General features: G+C 40.2%; 1 protein-coding gene across 1 annotated transcript in view; it reads left to right on the plus strand.

The window, feature by feature from the left end:
- The window catches only part of AKAP11 (A kinase (PRKA) anchor protein 11), a 64093-nt gene that overhangs the window by 18165 nt on the left and 28473 nt on the right, over positions 1–17455 (plus strand). Inside the window, exon 2 of the mRNA XM_006837678.1 lies at positions 15783–15899. Within this exon, the coding sequence (XP_006837741.1) occupies positions 15783–15899 (117 nt within the window). The remainder of the gene's footprint in view (positions 1–15782; positions 15900–17455) is intronic.

A 17455-nucleotide genomic window follows, 5' to 3' on the forward strand; every position in this document is an offset into this window, starting at 1 on the left:
ATGAGAACCAAAATATGACTGTGAGTATATCCCACTTGAATTTAGAGACCATCTCCAGAATAGATTTGATGTGTTGAACACTACTGACCCAAGATCAGAAGAGTTATATAGGATGACACCAAGAATATCAGACAGAAAGAAAGCAAAAAGTTCATTAAAAAGATAGGAAAGAAAAAAGGCCAAAAATGAATGCCAGAGGAGACTCTGAAACTTGGTCTGAGCATAGAGAAGCTAAAGCAACAAGAAGAAATGAGGAAGCAAAAGAGCTGAACAGAAACTTAAGAATCTAAGGATAGCTCAAGAAGACAAAAGTAAAATATTATCATGAAATGTGTAAAAGCCTGGGTTGGACAACCAAAAGAGAAGAACAACACTCAGAGTTTCTCAAGGTGATAGAACCCTAGAAAAAATTCGAGCCTCTGGTTGCAATAGTGAAGGATTCTATAGGAGTTCTGTAGTGTCATTATAGGTTAAGCACTGGACTGCTAACCACAAGGTTGGTGGTTCAAATTGACCAGCCACTGCTTGGAAACCAAATGCAGGGTCGCTGTGAGTCAGAACCAACTTGACAGCACTTTATAACAACACAACAACAAATGGGAAAAATATTGAATGATGATGTTGTTAAGTGCCTTTGAGTTGGTTTCGACTCATAGTGACCTTGTGTAGGGTTTCCAAGGAGCAACTGGTGGGTTTGAACTGCCGACCTTGTGATTCACAGTCAAGTGCTGATCCTAAAGTGCCACACCAAGAGTCAATTGAATGATGAAGGAAGCATCAAAAGAAGATGGAAGGAATACTCAACAGTCACTGTACCAAAAAGAATTGGTCAATATTCAGCCATTTCAGGAGGTTGCATATGATCAAGAACAGATGGTACAGATGGAAGAAAATCCAAGCTGCATTGAAGGCATTAGGGAAAAACACGGCTTCAGGAATTGGCAGAATACAAATTGAAATGTTTCAGCAAACTGATGTCAATAAATGTGGACGGCAGTACCTGGCCTACTGATTGGAAGAGATCCGTATTTGTGCCCATTCCAAAGAAAGGTGATCCACCTGAATAATACCATTAATGACACATATAAGTATAATCCTGCTGAATATAATTTAAAAATAGACCATAGAGCAGTACATAGACAGGGAGCTGCTAGGAACTCAAACCTAATTCAGAAGAGGATGTGGTATGACGGATATCATTGCTGATGTAAGATGGATCATAGCTGAAAGCAGTGAATACCAGAAAGATGTTTACTTGTGCTTAATTGGCTATGCAAAGGCATTCAACAGTGTGTATTATAACAAGCTATGGATAACATTGCAAAGAATGGGCATTTTAGAACACTTAATTGTGCTCTTGAGGAAACTGTACATTGTGCAAGAGTCAGTCATTCAGACAGAACAAAGGGATACTGAAATACAGGGAAAGGTGTGTGTCAGGCAGGGTTGTATCCTTGCACCATATTTTTTTCAATCTGTATGCTGATCAGGTTTCAGCGAAGCTTCCAGATTTAGAGTAGGAAGGAAGGCCTGATAATCTACTTCAGGAAAATGAGCCAGTGGAAAAACTTAAAACATGGAGCACAAGAGTCCCATCCGGTTGCACAGTGGGTTGCTATGAGTTGATGGCAACTAACAACAAAAATTATTGTCTTAAGTTCTAAAATAGAACAGTAGTTCTCAATTGGGCAATTTTCCCCCTACCCCAAACCCTCCAGCGATATTTGGCAAGGTTTAGAGACATTTTTGGTTTTTACAACTGACTGGGAGGCTACTGGCATCTAGTAATTAGAGGCCAAGCATACTGTTACATACTCTGCAATGCACAGGACAGTCCTCCCACAACACAGGCTTAGCTGACTCCTTGAGGTTGAGAAATTCTATAGAGATAAGAACAAAATGCATATTGTAAATACAAGACTCAGGTTGATTCCAGGTTCAAAAGTAAAAGGGCAGAAACTAACGAAGCAAATGCCTTAATAAGTAATCGACTAGGTCATATTGAAGTTTTTCTATAGGATCGATTACCATTGGGAAGTCAAAACAATATTATAACCCCAATGTTGTTAAGTGCCATCGAGTTGGTACAGACGACCCTGTATAGGGTTTCCAAGGAGCAGCTGGTTAGTTTTGAACCGCCAGCCTTGTGGTTCTTAGTCAAGTGCTGATCCTACAGCCACACCAGGAGTTTTTTGTAACCAGTACTGGTGGCATTTTTTTGTTTTTGTCAGTCAAACAGCAGGTCTGTACCTAAGGAAGAGGTAACATTTTTGTTTCTACTCCGTCAGTTATAATTTTTACATATCCTGTTTGACTGCATCCTTACAGCAGCCCTGTGGTGGTGAACGTTGGCATCCTCATCTGTGAGCCAAGCAGTCATGCCACCTTCACTCCATGTTCACTTGTTAGTTACAGTGAATTGTTGTTATTGCCACTGAGTCGGTTCCAATTCAGCAATCCTGTATAGGGTTTCCGAGCAGCAGCGGGTGAGTTTGAACCACCAAGCTAGTGCTTCAAACCGACCTTGTGGTCAGTGCAGCTTTCTGCTCCCGTAAAGATTTCCAGCCTCGGACACCCTGTACAGGGTCACTATGAGTCAGAACTGACTCCACGGCACATAACAACAACAACAACAAATAAGAATATGAGTCCTTAATGTCCTAGGCTGATTTAAGCTCTCGTGAAGCATTGTGAAACAGTTAAGACCTAATTTAGAATTTCTCCTGAGATACGTATACTTGTGTGCACTTGTATATTTGTGTGTTTTAAGTGACACTGTGGGTTAGGCCTTGGGCTGCTATCAGCAGGTTGGCAGTTCAAACCCACCAGCCACTCCATGAGAGAAAGATAAGGTGGTCTGCTCGCGTAAAGATTCACTGTCTTGGAAACCCTACATTGGGTCACTCTGAGTTGAAATTGACTCAGGCAGTGGGTTTTTGTTATTTACTTTGGGTATTCTATAAAGTATAGTCGCTGATATGTTGTTAGGTTTCTTGTGTAAGGAATTGGTTTGTTCATCTTATCTAATTAGCTATGTACTGTTTTCATAGTCTCACCTATATGTTATCAAATCTGTCTTCCCTAAGAAGACTATCTAGAGCATTCTTTATTACTGTAATTTAAAAAAATTTTTTATGATATTCTCTAAGATTTTTAAAGGTTTTTCAGATATTTCATATTGAAGGTAAAAGATAGTGAGATTAACTCACAGATACAGTAAACTACTCTAGCCTACTATAACAAAAAATATAATAACCTGGAATCTCAGTAAGCTACCAATATTCACATACTTTTTCAGATATTTATGTTGAATTGCTAAATACATTTTTGGGACTTTTTTTAAATGACTAAATATAAAGCAGTAATTTTAGGACATGGTATTTCCCTGAGTCAGTAAGATCAATACATTGTCTCCTTTGAATCTGTGCTCATCTCTCCCCCAGGTGTTTCGTGGATTGACTCTTCACTTGGTGTAAACAACTGCAGTAGAGTCATGGCGACATTCCAGACTTTCAGGAAGAGTCACATGAAGACTAGAGCATCTGTCAGAAAAGTGAGGCCACTGTTTTAGATTACTTTTTCAGTGATACTTTTACTGGGAAAGTTGACCATTCTGTCTGCAGTCCTGTTAACTAACCATAATGTCCTTGTTTGAAAGTGAATCTTGGTATTTACATCAGCAGCATTATTAAACTACCATAAGGTTGGTATGTCTGGAAAAAAAAACAACATGAAATCATAGATAACCTTGTTTTCTAAGATCACATTTCCCCATTTCCTCTCAATGGATAGTTTCCATCATTTCCTTTTGAGCAATATTGCTATCAGATGTGATTGTAGACTTTCTCATATACTGTCAGTTTTACCCTAAATGTTACCATTTGGTCATTGACATAGCAAATATAAATTTTCCTGTTGATCGTAGACCAAGCATCATGCTGTTGTTGTTGTTAATACTGTCAAGTCGGTTCTGACTCAGTAGTGACCCTGTATTAGGTTTCTGAGGAGCCGATGGTAGGTATAAACCACTGGCCTTGCAGTTAGCAGTCCAATGCTTATCCTCCAGTGCCACCCCAGGACTCCAGGCACTATGCTAGGTGTTGAATAACCAGTAGGGAACAAATTAAATGTTTATTTTCTAGTCTGAAGAAATGTATCTCACCCCTCTTAAGACAGTTTGGTTGCCCTTCCATGTCTTGACATCTTTGCCTTTTATCTGGAAGTCTCATCTTGTTCTGTACTAATCAGGTGCTGAGTCTGGACTCCTGTTATCATCCAAGCAGAGTCAGTCAGCCTGTCCCCATATGACAGCACTTGTCTGACTGTAGTCAGCACTGTGTCCAGTTCCTCTACTAGAATGCAAGCTCCTCGAAGGCAGAAACCAAGTGATCTGGACCAGGAACCTCCACCTGACACTAAGCACTGGACACTTATTACTTGGCCAGAATGTGTCTTTATTGTTTCTGCGCTCACTCTCCTCTCTAGAATCCATCATCTTTGCCATTCACTTTCCCCAGGCTTCTCCTCATTTACCTTCAGATGTATATATATTTTTAACCTGAAACAGCAGCAAAAGAACTTAAAAAAGTCTGTTTTTGAGCTGTATTTGACTCTCATTTTATTATGAGCTACTATTCATATTTTTTGTCCTTTCTTTGGTTGACAAGTATCTAAAATGTCTATTTGCTGTCTCCACGTCTCTATTTTCCTAAATCAATCTTTATAGTATTACATTGTTGTTAAGTGCCATCGAGTTGGTTCCGACTCATAGCAACTCTGTATAGGGTTTCTAAGGAGCACCTGGTGGATTTGAACTACCAACCGTGCAACTCAAACTGATCTTGTGGTTCAGTACATTATCCTGCAGCACCACAGCATAGTAATATTTTAGTTAAAGTTCTAGCCACATGCTTACATTTGTTATGATGCAAGTGGAGCTGCATGCAGGGGCTCAAGCAATATAGAAGTTTCATTATTCTCTGATGTCATGGTCTAGAACAGAGTAGTCCATGTTGGTGGGGCAGCTCTGTTTCACAGACTATTACCGGGGCCCAGGCTGCTTTCCTCTTGTTGCTGTACCATCTTCTGTTGTCTCTGTGCAGCTGAGCATGAGAGAATGCAGGTCTTGTTCTAGATGCTGGGAGTGGGAAAAAGGAAATACAGGGTCCAGTTTTGTTTTGTTTTGTTTTTTTCTTTTTAAATAGACTTTGTTTTTTGGAACTGTGTTGGGTTTACAAATAAATTGGGCAGATAGTATAGAGGGCTCCAATATACCTCCTCCCCACTGCACAGTTTCTCTGTTTAACAGTATCTTACAAGGTCGGTGGTTCAAACTCAACAGCCACTCCTTAGAAATCTTATGGGTCTGAACCGACTTGATGGCGCTTGCAATAACAACAAACAAATATAGAATAATAATACATCATTGTTGGCTAACATTGCTGTGCTATTGTTACTCTGAAATTGATTTTTGTTGTTGAGAATATACACAGCAGAACATATACCTACTCCACAGTTTCTAATGTACGACTCATTGACCCTGATGACCTTCTCTGAGTTGTTGATCCAGTCAGCTGCTCCTTTTCTGACTTGTTCCTCCTCCATTCACATGAACTCATCACCCCCTCAGTATCCTACCTCATCTTTTGAATTACTGTTGTTGGTTTGATCCCATATATAGATCTTAAAAGAGCAAAATGCTCAAGGCAGATACTCTTTTTTAGGTAAGTTTAAACTATTGTTTGCTTATATGAAGACTTCAGGGATATTTTTGTTTATGGTTAAAAGATGATCTCTCAGTGCAGCAGTTTCAGGGGTTCATCTAGCCTCCATGGCTCCAGAAAGTCTAGAGTCCACAAGAACTTGGAATTCTGCTCTGCATTTCCCTGCTGTGGAATTTGTGATCACCATGTTCAGTACTAGTAGCTGAGCACCATTCCAGCTCTTCTGGTCTCATGACAGAGAAGACAGTTGTTCCTGGAGGCAATCAGCCACACAGTCCGTGTCCTCTTTTTTTTCTGATTTCAACCAATCATACATTTTGTTTTATTTCGTTGTTTATACTCCCCTCCCTACAACAACTGCTACCCTGCTTCCACCGTGTGGCTTCCCTTTTACACCTTAGTTTTCACAATGAACAAAGCAAATACATTTGATGTACACATACAAAACAAAAAATATATATTCATTTCAATGTTCAGAGGGCACATTTTACTTTTCTGTCTGTGGGCCTAGAGCCCTTCGCTGCTTTGTCTCTCTGTGGCAGGTGAAGTTTTGTCCATATAATTTCTGCTCACATTCCATTGCCTGAAATTAGACATAACACTTAATCTCGCACAAGAGAAGTGCATCAGCCCTATGTCAAACTGCAACTTTAAGGGCATTACTTAAAGCAGGGGTGGAGAATATCTGACCTACGGGCCATATAAGGCTCACAAAACCATTTGGTCTGGCCTGCCAAGGCCACCACAGATCCCGCCATCTCGTAAAATGCCGTCGAGTCATTTCTAATTCATAGGGACACTGTATAGGGTTTCCAAGGAGTGGCTGCTGAGTTTGAACCACTGATATTTAGGGGTGAGTTAATTACATGTTTGACCAAACATAGCAAGCTAATTTTTAAGTTGATTATTGTCTAGGCCCGCAAATAATGATATAGATTTTGGCAGAAAAAGGGCCCCCCACTCCTACCTTAAAAGGAAGGAGAATGGATACTGAAATATGCTTGGCAGTCTTTCTGAGTCTCTTTTCTAGAGTTCATCATTTGCATCATCTGGCTGTGCTGACCAATTCTTACATGCCAGATGGGGCTCTGATTTATTTTGCTGCAGCATTTTTCTTGCCTTCCCTCTCTTGTGATGATAACTCCTGTCTCCTTTGCCATTCATTTTTTTTTTTTTTTTTTTTAATTCATTTTGAGGCTGCTTTTCATCTAGTCACTCATTTCTTCAGAGAGCTAAAAACCATTATGGATTGGACCACTGACTCTTGGCTTACAGGATGTCTGCAAACTGGGACAATGTAAAGTTATTTTTAAACAGTATGTTCAAGTAATAACACGTACTCTTTGTTTGCAGATTAAGTACCTTCAATAGGCCTACATTTTAGTCTGAGAAAAGTACAGTTATGCTGTTTTTTCTGTGTTTCTACTTTTCAGAAACTAGTGTATTTATTACACTTTTTTTCAGAAACTAGTGTATTTATTACACTTTTTTTCAGGTTAACAATTTGTAGCTTTAAATTTATAATTAAGTTCAACCAAATGTTTTAAATGAATAATTATCACTGAGTAATATACAAAGGACTCCTGGAGTGGCATTGTGGGTTTAATGCATCAGACTGCAAAGCCATTTGAACTGCAAGGTCAGTGGTTCAAGCTCACCAGCTGCTCCTTGGAAACTCTATACAGGGTCGCTATGGGTCGCAATCAACTCAACAGCACTTAACAAAACAACAGCAATATACAAAATATGTTTATTTGTGTTTTATTGACTATGCAAAGGCATTTGATTGTGTGAATCATCACAAATGATGGATAACATGCCCAAGAATGGGAATTCCAAAACACTGACTTGTGCTCATTTGGAACCAAGAGACAGCCATTTGAATAGAAAAAGGGGATACTGTGTGGTACCCGCAGAACAAGATGTGTGTCAGGGTTGGATCCTTTTAACATACTTATAAAATCTGTGTGCTAAGCAAATAATCCGAGAAGCTGGACTCTAAAAAAGAACAGGGTATCATGATTGGAGTAAGGCTCATTAACAATCTGTGATATGCCGATGATACCATTTTGCTGGAAGTTAAGAGAGCTTATAGTGCTTGCTGATGAGGATCAAAGAATACAGCCTTCAGTATAGATTGCACTTCAATGGAAAGAAAACAGAAATTCTCACAACTGGACCAATAAACAATATGATGAATGCAGAAAAGTTTGGAATTGTCAAGGATTACATTTTACTTGAATTCACAATCAGTGCCACTGGAAGCAGCAGTCAAATGTTGATTGCATTGGGTAAACCTGCTTGAGAAGACCTCTTTAAATTGTTGAAGAGCAAAGATTATACTCTGAGGACTAAGGTGTGCCTGGCCCAAGCCTTGGTATTTTCAGTCACCTCATTTGCATGTTAAAGCTGAGCAGTGAATAATGAAAACTGGAGAAGAAGTGATATGTTTGAATTATGGTGTTATTGAAGAATACTGAAATACTATGGACTGCAATAAGAACAAATAAATTTGTCATGGAAGTACAGCCAGAATGCTCCTTTAGAAGCCGAGTTGGTGAGACTTGGTCTTGTTTACTTTGCACGTGTTATTGGGGAGGGATCAGTCACTGGAAAAGGACATCATGTGTGGTGAAGGTAGAAGGTAGGTAAAAAAGAAGAAGCGACCTCCTGATGAAATGGATTGACATAGTGGCTGCAGCAATGGGTTCAACCGTAACAATTCTGAGTATGGCATAGGACTAGGCAGTGTTCCATTCTGTTATGCATTGGGTCACTATGAGTCGGAGCCAACTGGATGGCACCGAACAATACCAAAAACAATATATGAGGGTAAGTAAAAAATACTGCCACTGAATCATAGAAATAAAAAAAAGACCAGTATGTGAGACTACTGTTTTCTCGAAATAACTTCCAATTCGGTCCTACGAAGGCTGTGCTTTCATCTTTTAACCCTTCATCAGAATGCTGAACTCTTCAATATACACCTTGTCAAAATGGCAGTTTTTACATACATGAGGGACTCAAAATGTGGTCTTTTGAAATGTTCTTTGAGTTTAGGGAATAAAAATAAGCCTGAAGGGACAAGATCAGGGCTGGGGGATTGAAGGGTAAAGTTATCCAGTGGAATTCTCATAGGACATCAAGGAGCAGGTACATTGTTGTAATGGAAAAAAATTCCGTGGCGCAACTCTCCTGATCTTTTCACCAAATGCAGTTTCCAGTTTTCTTGTTAGCCCCTGTGGTTGTCTTGTGTCCTTTGAGAAAAATCTATTGAGATGACTCTTTGAAATCCCAAAAAACAGTTGCTGGGGAGGCATCAACATGGCAGACAGGCAGAGAGGCTGTATGGTCCCTCTATAACAAAGGTATGGATAACCAAATGAAACCAATGCAGCCAATAGTTTTGGAACTCTGAACTTCATATGAAAGGATAGAAAGCTGATGGAATGCTTACTAGGAGAGAGAGTGGAACAAACATGGCAAAAACAGGAGATATTGGTGATACAAGCCAGTGACCAGTTGAGCACAGCCATCTTGAAGTTTTGTGAGCAGCTTCAGAGACAAAACTTAACGGTACTACAGAAATATAGCTGTGGCTCCCAGAGACAAAGATATGATTCTTTTCTTGTTCCCCACACTCCCCTGGTGCCCAGAGGCAAGGCCAGCCCCCACCCACGTACACCCCCATGTAAGCTCCCATTGTTATGGTGGTCTTAGCTGCATGGTGAGTGCTGCAGTTGTGGGTCCCATTAAAGGAAGGAGAAGCTATCATATTGACCCTGCTAGGGCGGGCCCAGCTCCAGATCTGCAGAGCCTGCCCTGATCAGCCCTGGGTTAGCCCTTACTAGGAGAAGCCCCAAACAAGATAGAAAGGAAACTGCTGATCTGTGCTAGCTTCCAGGCCAGCCATGGTGTGATCATCTTGAACTTCCACGGCAACTTTGAAGGCAAGAGAGGGTGCAGAGGCTTACTAGGGGAAGAGAGGGGTAATTTTTTTTTCTTTTCTTCTTGTACCCCACATTACCCTGGTGACTGGAGGTGTGGCTGTCTCTCATCCACATAACACTCCCAGGGGAGCTCCAGCTTTCTGGACTGTCAGAGTCGCATAAAGGATGATTACTAGGGGTAGGAGGGAAGGGAGAGTAATTTACTGCCTAGAAGGTAGACACGTATTAACTCAGATGATGGGGAAAGCAAAATACAAGAAGGTGGAGGGTAGTATATAAAGAGGGATGACAGAATGATAAAGATAGGTGAAGACTCAGGTGTGCAAGGGCTAAAGGGGATAGAGGTCACTAGTGATATATACCCAACTTTGGAACAACAGTGCTCTGTGGGTAGATACATGGGCAGAGATACAGGGTATGGGATAGATATTTATATTGCCTACAAAAAGGTAAGAGTTTGAAAGAGGATATTTGTACCTGGGTAGCAGCAGGGAGGAAGTGGGACTGTTGTTACATGGAGGGTATTGGAATCATTGAGATGAAACAGTTTATGATTCGTTGAATGTAAAACTGATCATCTTATCTGTAAACCTTCACTCAATTCACAATAAAAAGTTAAAAAATACAGCTGCCATATCTTCTGAGCAGACCTCTTTGTCTTGAATCTAATGGGCCCGGCAAATTCCCTTGGAAACCATTTTTTGACTGGATTGTTTTTGAAAGCACCTTTACAAGACTCAGACTAGTGTATAACTAAGAGAGTTTGTCTGTAGCCATCCACTGATTGCAGAGACATGTTTACATACTTTGTTTGGAGTAAACTCATGTATGTATGAAGTGGAACCCTAGTAACAATACTTTTTTATTTACCATTACATAACATACACACACCCATACAAAATAATACAAAAAAATACAAAAATAATAGTGAGGTGGTGACTGTTTTGCAAGCATCGTATTACCTACCTATTTTACTTGAAGTTACCAACTACTGTCTTATATAAAGCAGTTATGCAGCAGTGAAATTTCATACTACTCAGAGTAGTATATTGTTTATTTTCGGTATTCAGTTAAGAATTTACCTGAATTCTCAGAAGCCCTATTAGATAAAAGCATGTGAATCCAAATATTACAGCTTAAATGTGTGTATGTCACAAATACACACATACACGACCTTCAGTGCTTTATTGAAGGAGCCCTGCTGTCGTATTGGGGTACCAGTCGGGCTGCTAACCAATCTATCAGCTGTTCTCCTGAGAGAGATTTACAGCCGGTAAAGATTCACAGCCTCGGACACCCTAATACAGGGTCACTGTTAGTTGGAATTGACACCACACAACCACCACCACTACCACCGTGCTCTGGCTAATAGGGAAAGCTGTTTGGGGATTCTTGAAAGCTTTCATTTTACTTTGCAAGAAAGATAGCGATAAAGTGATTATTTATGGGAAACTAAGTGTTACGAAAATCAAAAGTAACCACAGTTTCTACTCTTCATTTTTTTCTAACATGTTATTATGAAAATTTTCAAATATATTTGGAAAGTTAAAACAACAGTGCATTCACATGTAAATCTGCGTATGTAGCTACTACCTATATTCAACAGTTGCTAGTATTTTGAATTATCTGCTCTGTGTGTATGCGTTTTTTGGCAGAACCGTTAGGAAGGTATAACGTCATAACATCTCTTCAGTCCTCAACTCTTCAGCATGGTTCTTTAAGGATACAACATCCTGGCACATAGCAATACCATTGTCATAGCCAAGAAAAGTAGCTATAATGCCCTAACATCGAATAGCCAGCCACCCACACCCAAATTTCCTTTATTATCCCTAACATGTCTTTTATGGACACCCTTGACTACCACCATAAAATCCCTTATTTATGGATCCAATTTAGGCCTCTCCCCTCTTTTTTTTTTTTTTTTTTAATTCAAGACTGACTTCTTGAATCTAATTGGCCTTAGTTTCTTGTAGAATGTCCAACATTCTGAATTTGTCTCTTGTTTCATGGTGCAATTTAACTTGTGTTTCGCTTTTCTGTATTTCATATATAAGTTGAAAGTTAGGTATGAAGGCTTAATTGAATTCAGGTTAAACATTTGGGGCACGAATATAGACTGATATGAGGATAGAATTCCAGGTTTTCCTGCTGTCAGTGATCCTAGATTGATCAATTAATTAATGTGGTAACCCTGCCTGAGCTCTGTCTCTCCATTGTAAAAGTGCATTTTGTTCTTTTTAATTAGTAAGTCCCCTGTGACATGATTGTTTGACCATATGTAATTAATCGTGTTTTTCTCAACAACATTTTACCTAATTTTTTTGCATCCCTTGATGACCTTTGCCTGAATCTGTTATTTTGTGGGTGTTGCAAAATGATGTTTTCCTAATTCTATCAGTCCTTTTCTGTTCATTCAATGCCATTCTTACGAAGAGCTTTCCTTCATTAACTTTGGATGTTCTATGGTATCTTGGAAAAAAACAGGATATCAAACCCAAACTTAGTGCCACTGAGTTGATTCTGACTCAAAAGTGACCCTGTAGGACCAAATTGATGCTTTTGAGTTATGGTGTTGGGGGAGAATATTGAAAGCACCATGGGCTGCCAAAAGAACAAGCATCTGCTTTGGAAAAAGTGCAGCCAGAGTGCTCCTTGGAGGCCAGGATGGCCAAACTTCGTCTCTCATACTTCAGACATATTGTCAGAGGGACCAGTCACTGGAGAAGGATATCATGTTTGGTAAGGTGGAGGGTCAGAGAAAAAAAGGAAGACCCCCAGCAAGATGGATCGACAAAGTGGCAGCATCAGTGGGCTCAAGCGTGGGACCAATCATGAGGTTGGCCCAGGACCGGGCAGTGTTTCTGTTGTGCATACAGTTGCTGTGAGTCGGTACCAACTACCAACTCTATGGCACTTAACAACAGGGATTCCAAGGCTGTAAATCTTTGCGTAGCAGATTGTCACATCTTTCTGCTACAGAGCTGCTGGTGGGTTCGAACTGTTGACCTTTTGGTGTGCAGCCGAGCATGTAACTACTGCACCACTAAGAAAAGCAAGATAAATGCCCTTTATTTACCAATTTTCAGATTCAAACTTACTTGGTAAGTGAGTTTATTGCTTTTCTACCCAGATCCTTCCCTTTATTCGTTTATTGATTCAATTATTTTTGACTGTTGCTCTGAGCTCAATGTTTTGCTGTCAAAATTTTATTTATTTGCCATCATCCATTCATTCATTTTAAGTTGTCCAAATTGAACCATACGGTATCTGCTGGCTCCTCCAAGCTCATCTCTGAGTCCTTTTGCCCAAGTTTCTAATTCCTTGAGAGCTTTCTGGTATAACAGAATGCCCTGGTTTCATCTTCTACGTTCTCTTCCCCTGACCTGGCATTAGATACTTCTTCAAAGAGCTCTGAATAGTATTTAGGAATCAGCATTTGGGTAGGAGAAATGCCCCCTGTTCCAACAGTATCCTAAGCTTATCTATAGTTCAAAGTCATGTTTCACTTTTCATGTTTTTTTTTTCTTCTCTGATTTCATGTTTGTATCTTAGACGAAAAACCTTTACTCATTAATGAAATAGTTGAAATGAAAAATTGAAATATATTCAAACCCACAAAAAATTGGGAAAGCCAAAACAGTACAAATGAACACCTGATCTATTCTTTTCCCAGCTCTACCTGAATTAGCATCTTGCCATACTCACTCCATCGTCATCGCCCATGTGAGAATTGGTATCAGCTGCTGTTGAGTCGATTCTGTCTTAACGGTGTTCCCAGGTGTATTGAACTGTGCTCCGTAGGACTTTCAGTGCTGATTTTTCAGAAGTAGATTGCTAGGCTTTTCTTTCAAGGTGCTTCTGGGTGGACTCAAACCTTCAACCTTTTGGTTAGCAACTGAATGCTAAAGTATTTGCCTTATTCAGGGACTCCCATTAATTCAGTTGTTGTTGTTAAGTACTGTGGAGTCGGTTCCAACTCATAGCGATCCTGTACAGGGTTTCCAAGGCTGCAAATCTTTATGGGAGCAGAAAATGTCATCTTTCTCCCGTGGAACAGCTTGGTAGTTTCAAATTGCCGACCTTGAGGTTAGCAGCCCGATTTGTAAGTACTACGCTCCCAGAGCATGCACAAAGAGTCCCCTAATTATCTCAAGTGCCCTTGTCAGTTTTCCCTTGCTGTAAGAGTCAGTCAAGGTTTACACACTGCTTTTGGCTATTGTTATTTCTTTGATCTTTCCCAATCTAGACCATTCCCAATGCCTGAGCCTTCTCTCATGACAAGTTTTGAAAGAGTCCAAGCCAGCTGTGCTATATGACAGCCTCATATTCTGGGCTCATCTGTTTCTCCTGTAATTAGCTTTGGTAAGAATATCTCAGTCTGTCACATCAAGAGTGCTGATGCCACTCTTGAGCAGTTGGTTAAAGTTGGAACTACCAGACATCGCCAATATAAAGACACATAATCCTTTTGGAATTAATTCAATTATTAAGTAATGTGAAGAGTGATACTTTGAGACCATGTAAGTATCCTGTTCTTAAACAGCTTTTAACCCAGTGGTTTTAGGATACTTAGATCTTGTCCAAAATCAGTGATTACATTGGGGTTACAAAGGGCTTTTCTAATGGTCATTCCTTCTTTCTTAGCTGCATCCTTAAGTAGAGTTTGATGCTCTTAGCCCCTTTTTATTAGACTTTAGATTTTTTAAAAATATTGTAGCTGTGTTCTGTTAGCTTTTTCATTCTTTCTGTTGCCCCGTTGTCCTAAATTTGATGAGCAGGAAGTCCTTTGCCTCATGTTCTCAGGTGAAAGACCCAATGAGTCTGCTGTGCGTTCTGCCACACTAAGGCACTCCAGACTCACTGCAGACTGTCTTTGCCTCAGTCTTGGAACCAGACATGTTTTTGAGTTCTTTTTATTGGGTAATGGTATTTAGAAAGCAAATTCTGAGTGCAGTATGTATGCTCCTTACTCCTGAGGATGATTGCTTGTAGGACCTTTAAGTGAAAAAGGCACTATTGACAGTTCAGATTCAGACTTAGCATTTCACACCCCCCTTTTTTAGTTCATATTTATATCTTTCTTGCACTTGGAAGTTTTTCATTAATGCTGAATTTATTAAAATTGTTGTTAAGTGCTGTTGAGTCTCTTCTGACTCATAGCAACCCTGCATAGAGTTTCTGAGGAGCGGCTGGTGAGTTTGAACCACTGACCATTCAGTTCAAACTAACCTTGCAGTTCAGTGCTTATCCTACAGTGCCACAAATTGTTGTTGTTGTTAAGTGCCGTTGAGTCGGTTCCGATCCATAGCGACCCTGTACAGGGTTTCCGAGGGTGTAAATCTTTACGGAGTAGAAAGCCTCATCTTTCTCCCGCAGAGGGGCTGGTGGTTCGAACCGCTGACCTTAAGGTTCGCAGCCCGATTCGTAACCACTACGCTACATGCCACAAATTAGCAGACATTTATTGTGCCACTGCAATGTGTAAGGAACTGAAATCTGTGGCAATAAAATGAATAAAATAGAGTTTCTAACCTGAGTAATTTAGTGTAACGTGTGGGGAAGACAGACAAGACAGGAGTATAGTAATACGAATACATTGCAGTATATGTGGAGTGATCTGTATGTGCAGACAGCAAATTCAGTAAGAGCTTTCAGAAAGATGTATTATGACGAAGGAATGGAAAAATCTTCACAGGTCTTGCGGTGGGCAGGATTTCCATGGGGACAGATAGAAGAGCAGATCAGCCAATCAGTGGAAGTGGAGTAAGTTAGAAGGTTCATGTTCTATTTATGTCAGACTATAAAGAACTGACTCAGTGGCAATAGGTTTGGGTTTTTGGATTATACTTACCACTTTGTTCAGATGAAGTGAGTCTGGCATGACAGGGAGTTGAGTGCTTAGACTTGGTGTGTGTGTTTTGGGCGTGTGGTAAGTGAACACAGAGCTTTTTGTCTCCTCAGCTGAATTGAGTTCTGCGTGAATTATCAGAAGACACTAATGAGTATTTGTTAGAGAAGCAGTAACATTCTGTCTGGCACTAGAGTATCTCCAGGACCCTTTGCCATGTTTTAGAATGGGCTACATTAAGGATGTCTTTTCTTTCAGAGCTTCAGCGATGGTGTGCTCCAGTCTGTAAGGTCTCTACTACAGAGTGAGAAGGAACTATGCAGTGTCTCAGCAGAGAGCTGCTTGAAGCAGGATGAACACACCAATGTGACGGAGGTTTGACATGTTACTTTCTAGGCTCTTCTAAGAACATGCCATCTATTTTCATGTCTCTTCGAAGGTCTGAATGGTTTATTAGTGAAAAACTTACGATCTCTACATTTGAATACATCTATTTGAAGTACCTGTTAAAAATAGCAGCTAACGTATTTGTCTTAACTTATAATCAGAATGTTTAATTCAGTTAATGGGCATTATTAACAACTTATTGGTTTTGAAAAAAGCTATATAAGTGTTCACTACTATATTCAGTAAAACTTTCTACTCTGAAACATTCTTAAGTTAATTTTTTGGTTATGGTCAATTTTCTTAACTTTCAGTTTAATACTTTTATTTAAAGTAGTACATATTTATTTGGAAATTGAGATACTCTGTTAACTGAGTCTGTTTGAGTTTGGGATAAGGTAGCTAGCTAACTTGTTCACCTATTTATTTTCTCTGCTAGGCTTGTGTCTTAGTTACTTAGTGCTGCTATAACAGAAGTACCACAAGTGAGTGGCTTTAACAGACGCCTCTGTTCTCTCACAGTTCAGGAGGCTGGAAGTCTGAGTTCAGAGCATCAGTCCTAGGGAAATGCTCTTTCTGTCTATGCCTCCAGTACAGGGACATATCCAGAACATATCCAAAGGATATGTTCCACTTCCATAGCCCTAGGGAAAGGGCTTTTCTCCCTTGAGTCTCTTGGTTCAAGGAGGTGTCCAGTACAGGAACCCCAGGGGTTCCTCTGAGCTCTGCTCACTTGTTTAATCCTTTTCATATTTCAAAAGAGTGACTCAAGATAAACAGAATCCTGTAGATGGGATTCTGCCTCATTACCATTGTGGAGGTGAGACAACATGCATGGTAATGACATCAGATCACAAAATGGAGGCTAATTACATAAAACTAAGAACTTGGCCCTGCCAAGTTGACACACATTTCTGGGGGAACACAGTTTAATCCATAACTCCATGTAAGGATCTAAGAAAGAAGGCTTGAGGTAGCCAGGGCCATACTGGGAAGGCCTGAGGGCAAGAAAATACCAGACATGTTCCAGACCCCAAAAGGCAGCCCATGTGTTAGATGAAACGAGGTAAGGCTTGAAGACCCAGCTGACCCAAAGCTTGGGGGCGTCAGTCAGGACATTGCACTGGGAAGTCACGGAAAGGTTTAAGACAGGGAAGTGACAGGACATGTATTGGCGATCACGTGGGGGAAGACAGGTATAGTGCAGGTCGCTAGTTGTGGCAGAGAGAAGGCAGAAACAGGAATGTTATTTGAAATAATGTGTTGGAGGTAGAATTGATTGAACGTACTTATGAGGTTGATGAGGGGGTGTTTCAAGAACCGCATTGTGGAGCCTAGTCTTTGATGAAAGACCTTTTTCATCCAGTCCAACACAGTCAACATTTTTATGCATTTGTGCTTTTTCCCTATTTTTTAGCTTTGTCAAAAATATGAGACACAACTTGAGTCCTCCTCTAGACTCATGGAAAGGGAAAAGCTGTATGCTGGCAGCCAGGTGCTGGTGGCCAGGGTACAGGCTTGCAGAATGTGTCCTTTGGTTGTATAAA

The sequence above is a fragment of the Chrysochloris asiatica genome, unplaced genomic scaffold, assembly GCF_000296735.1.
Source record: "Chrysochloris asiatica unplaced genomic scaffold, ChrAsi1.0 scaffold00022, whole genome shotgun sequence".
Classification (NCBI taxonomy): Eukaryota; Metazoa; Chordata; class Mammalia; order Afrosoricida; family Chrysochloridae; genus Chrysochloris; species Chrysochloris asiatica.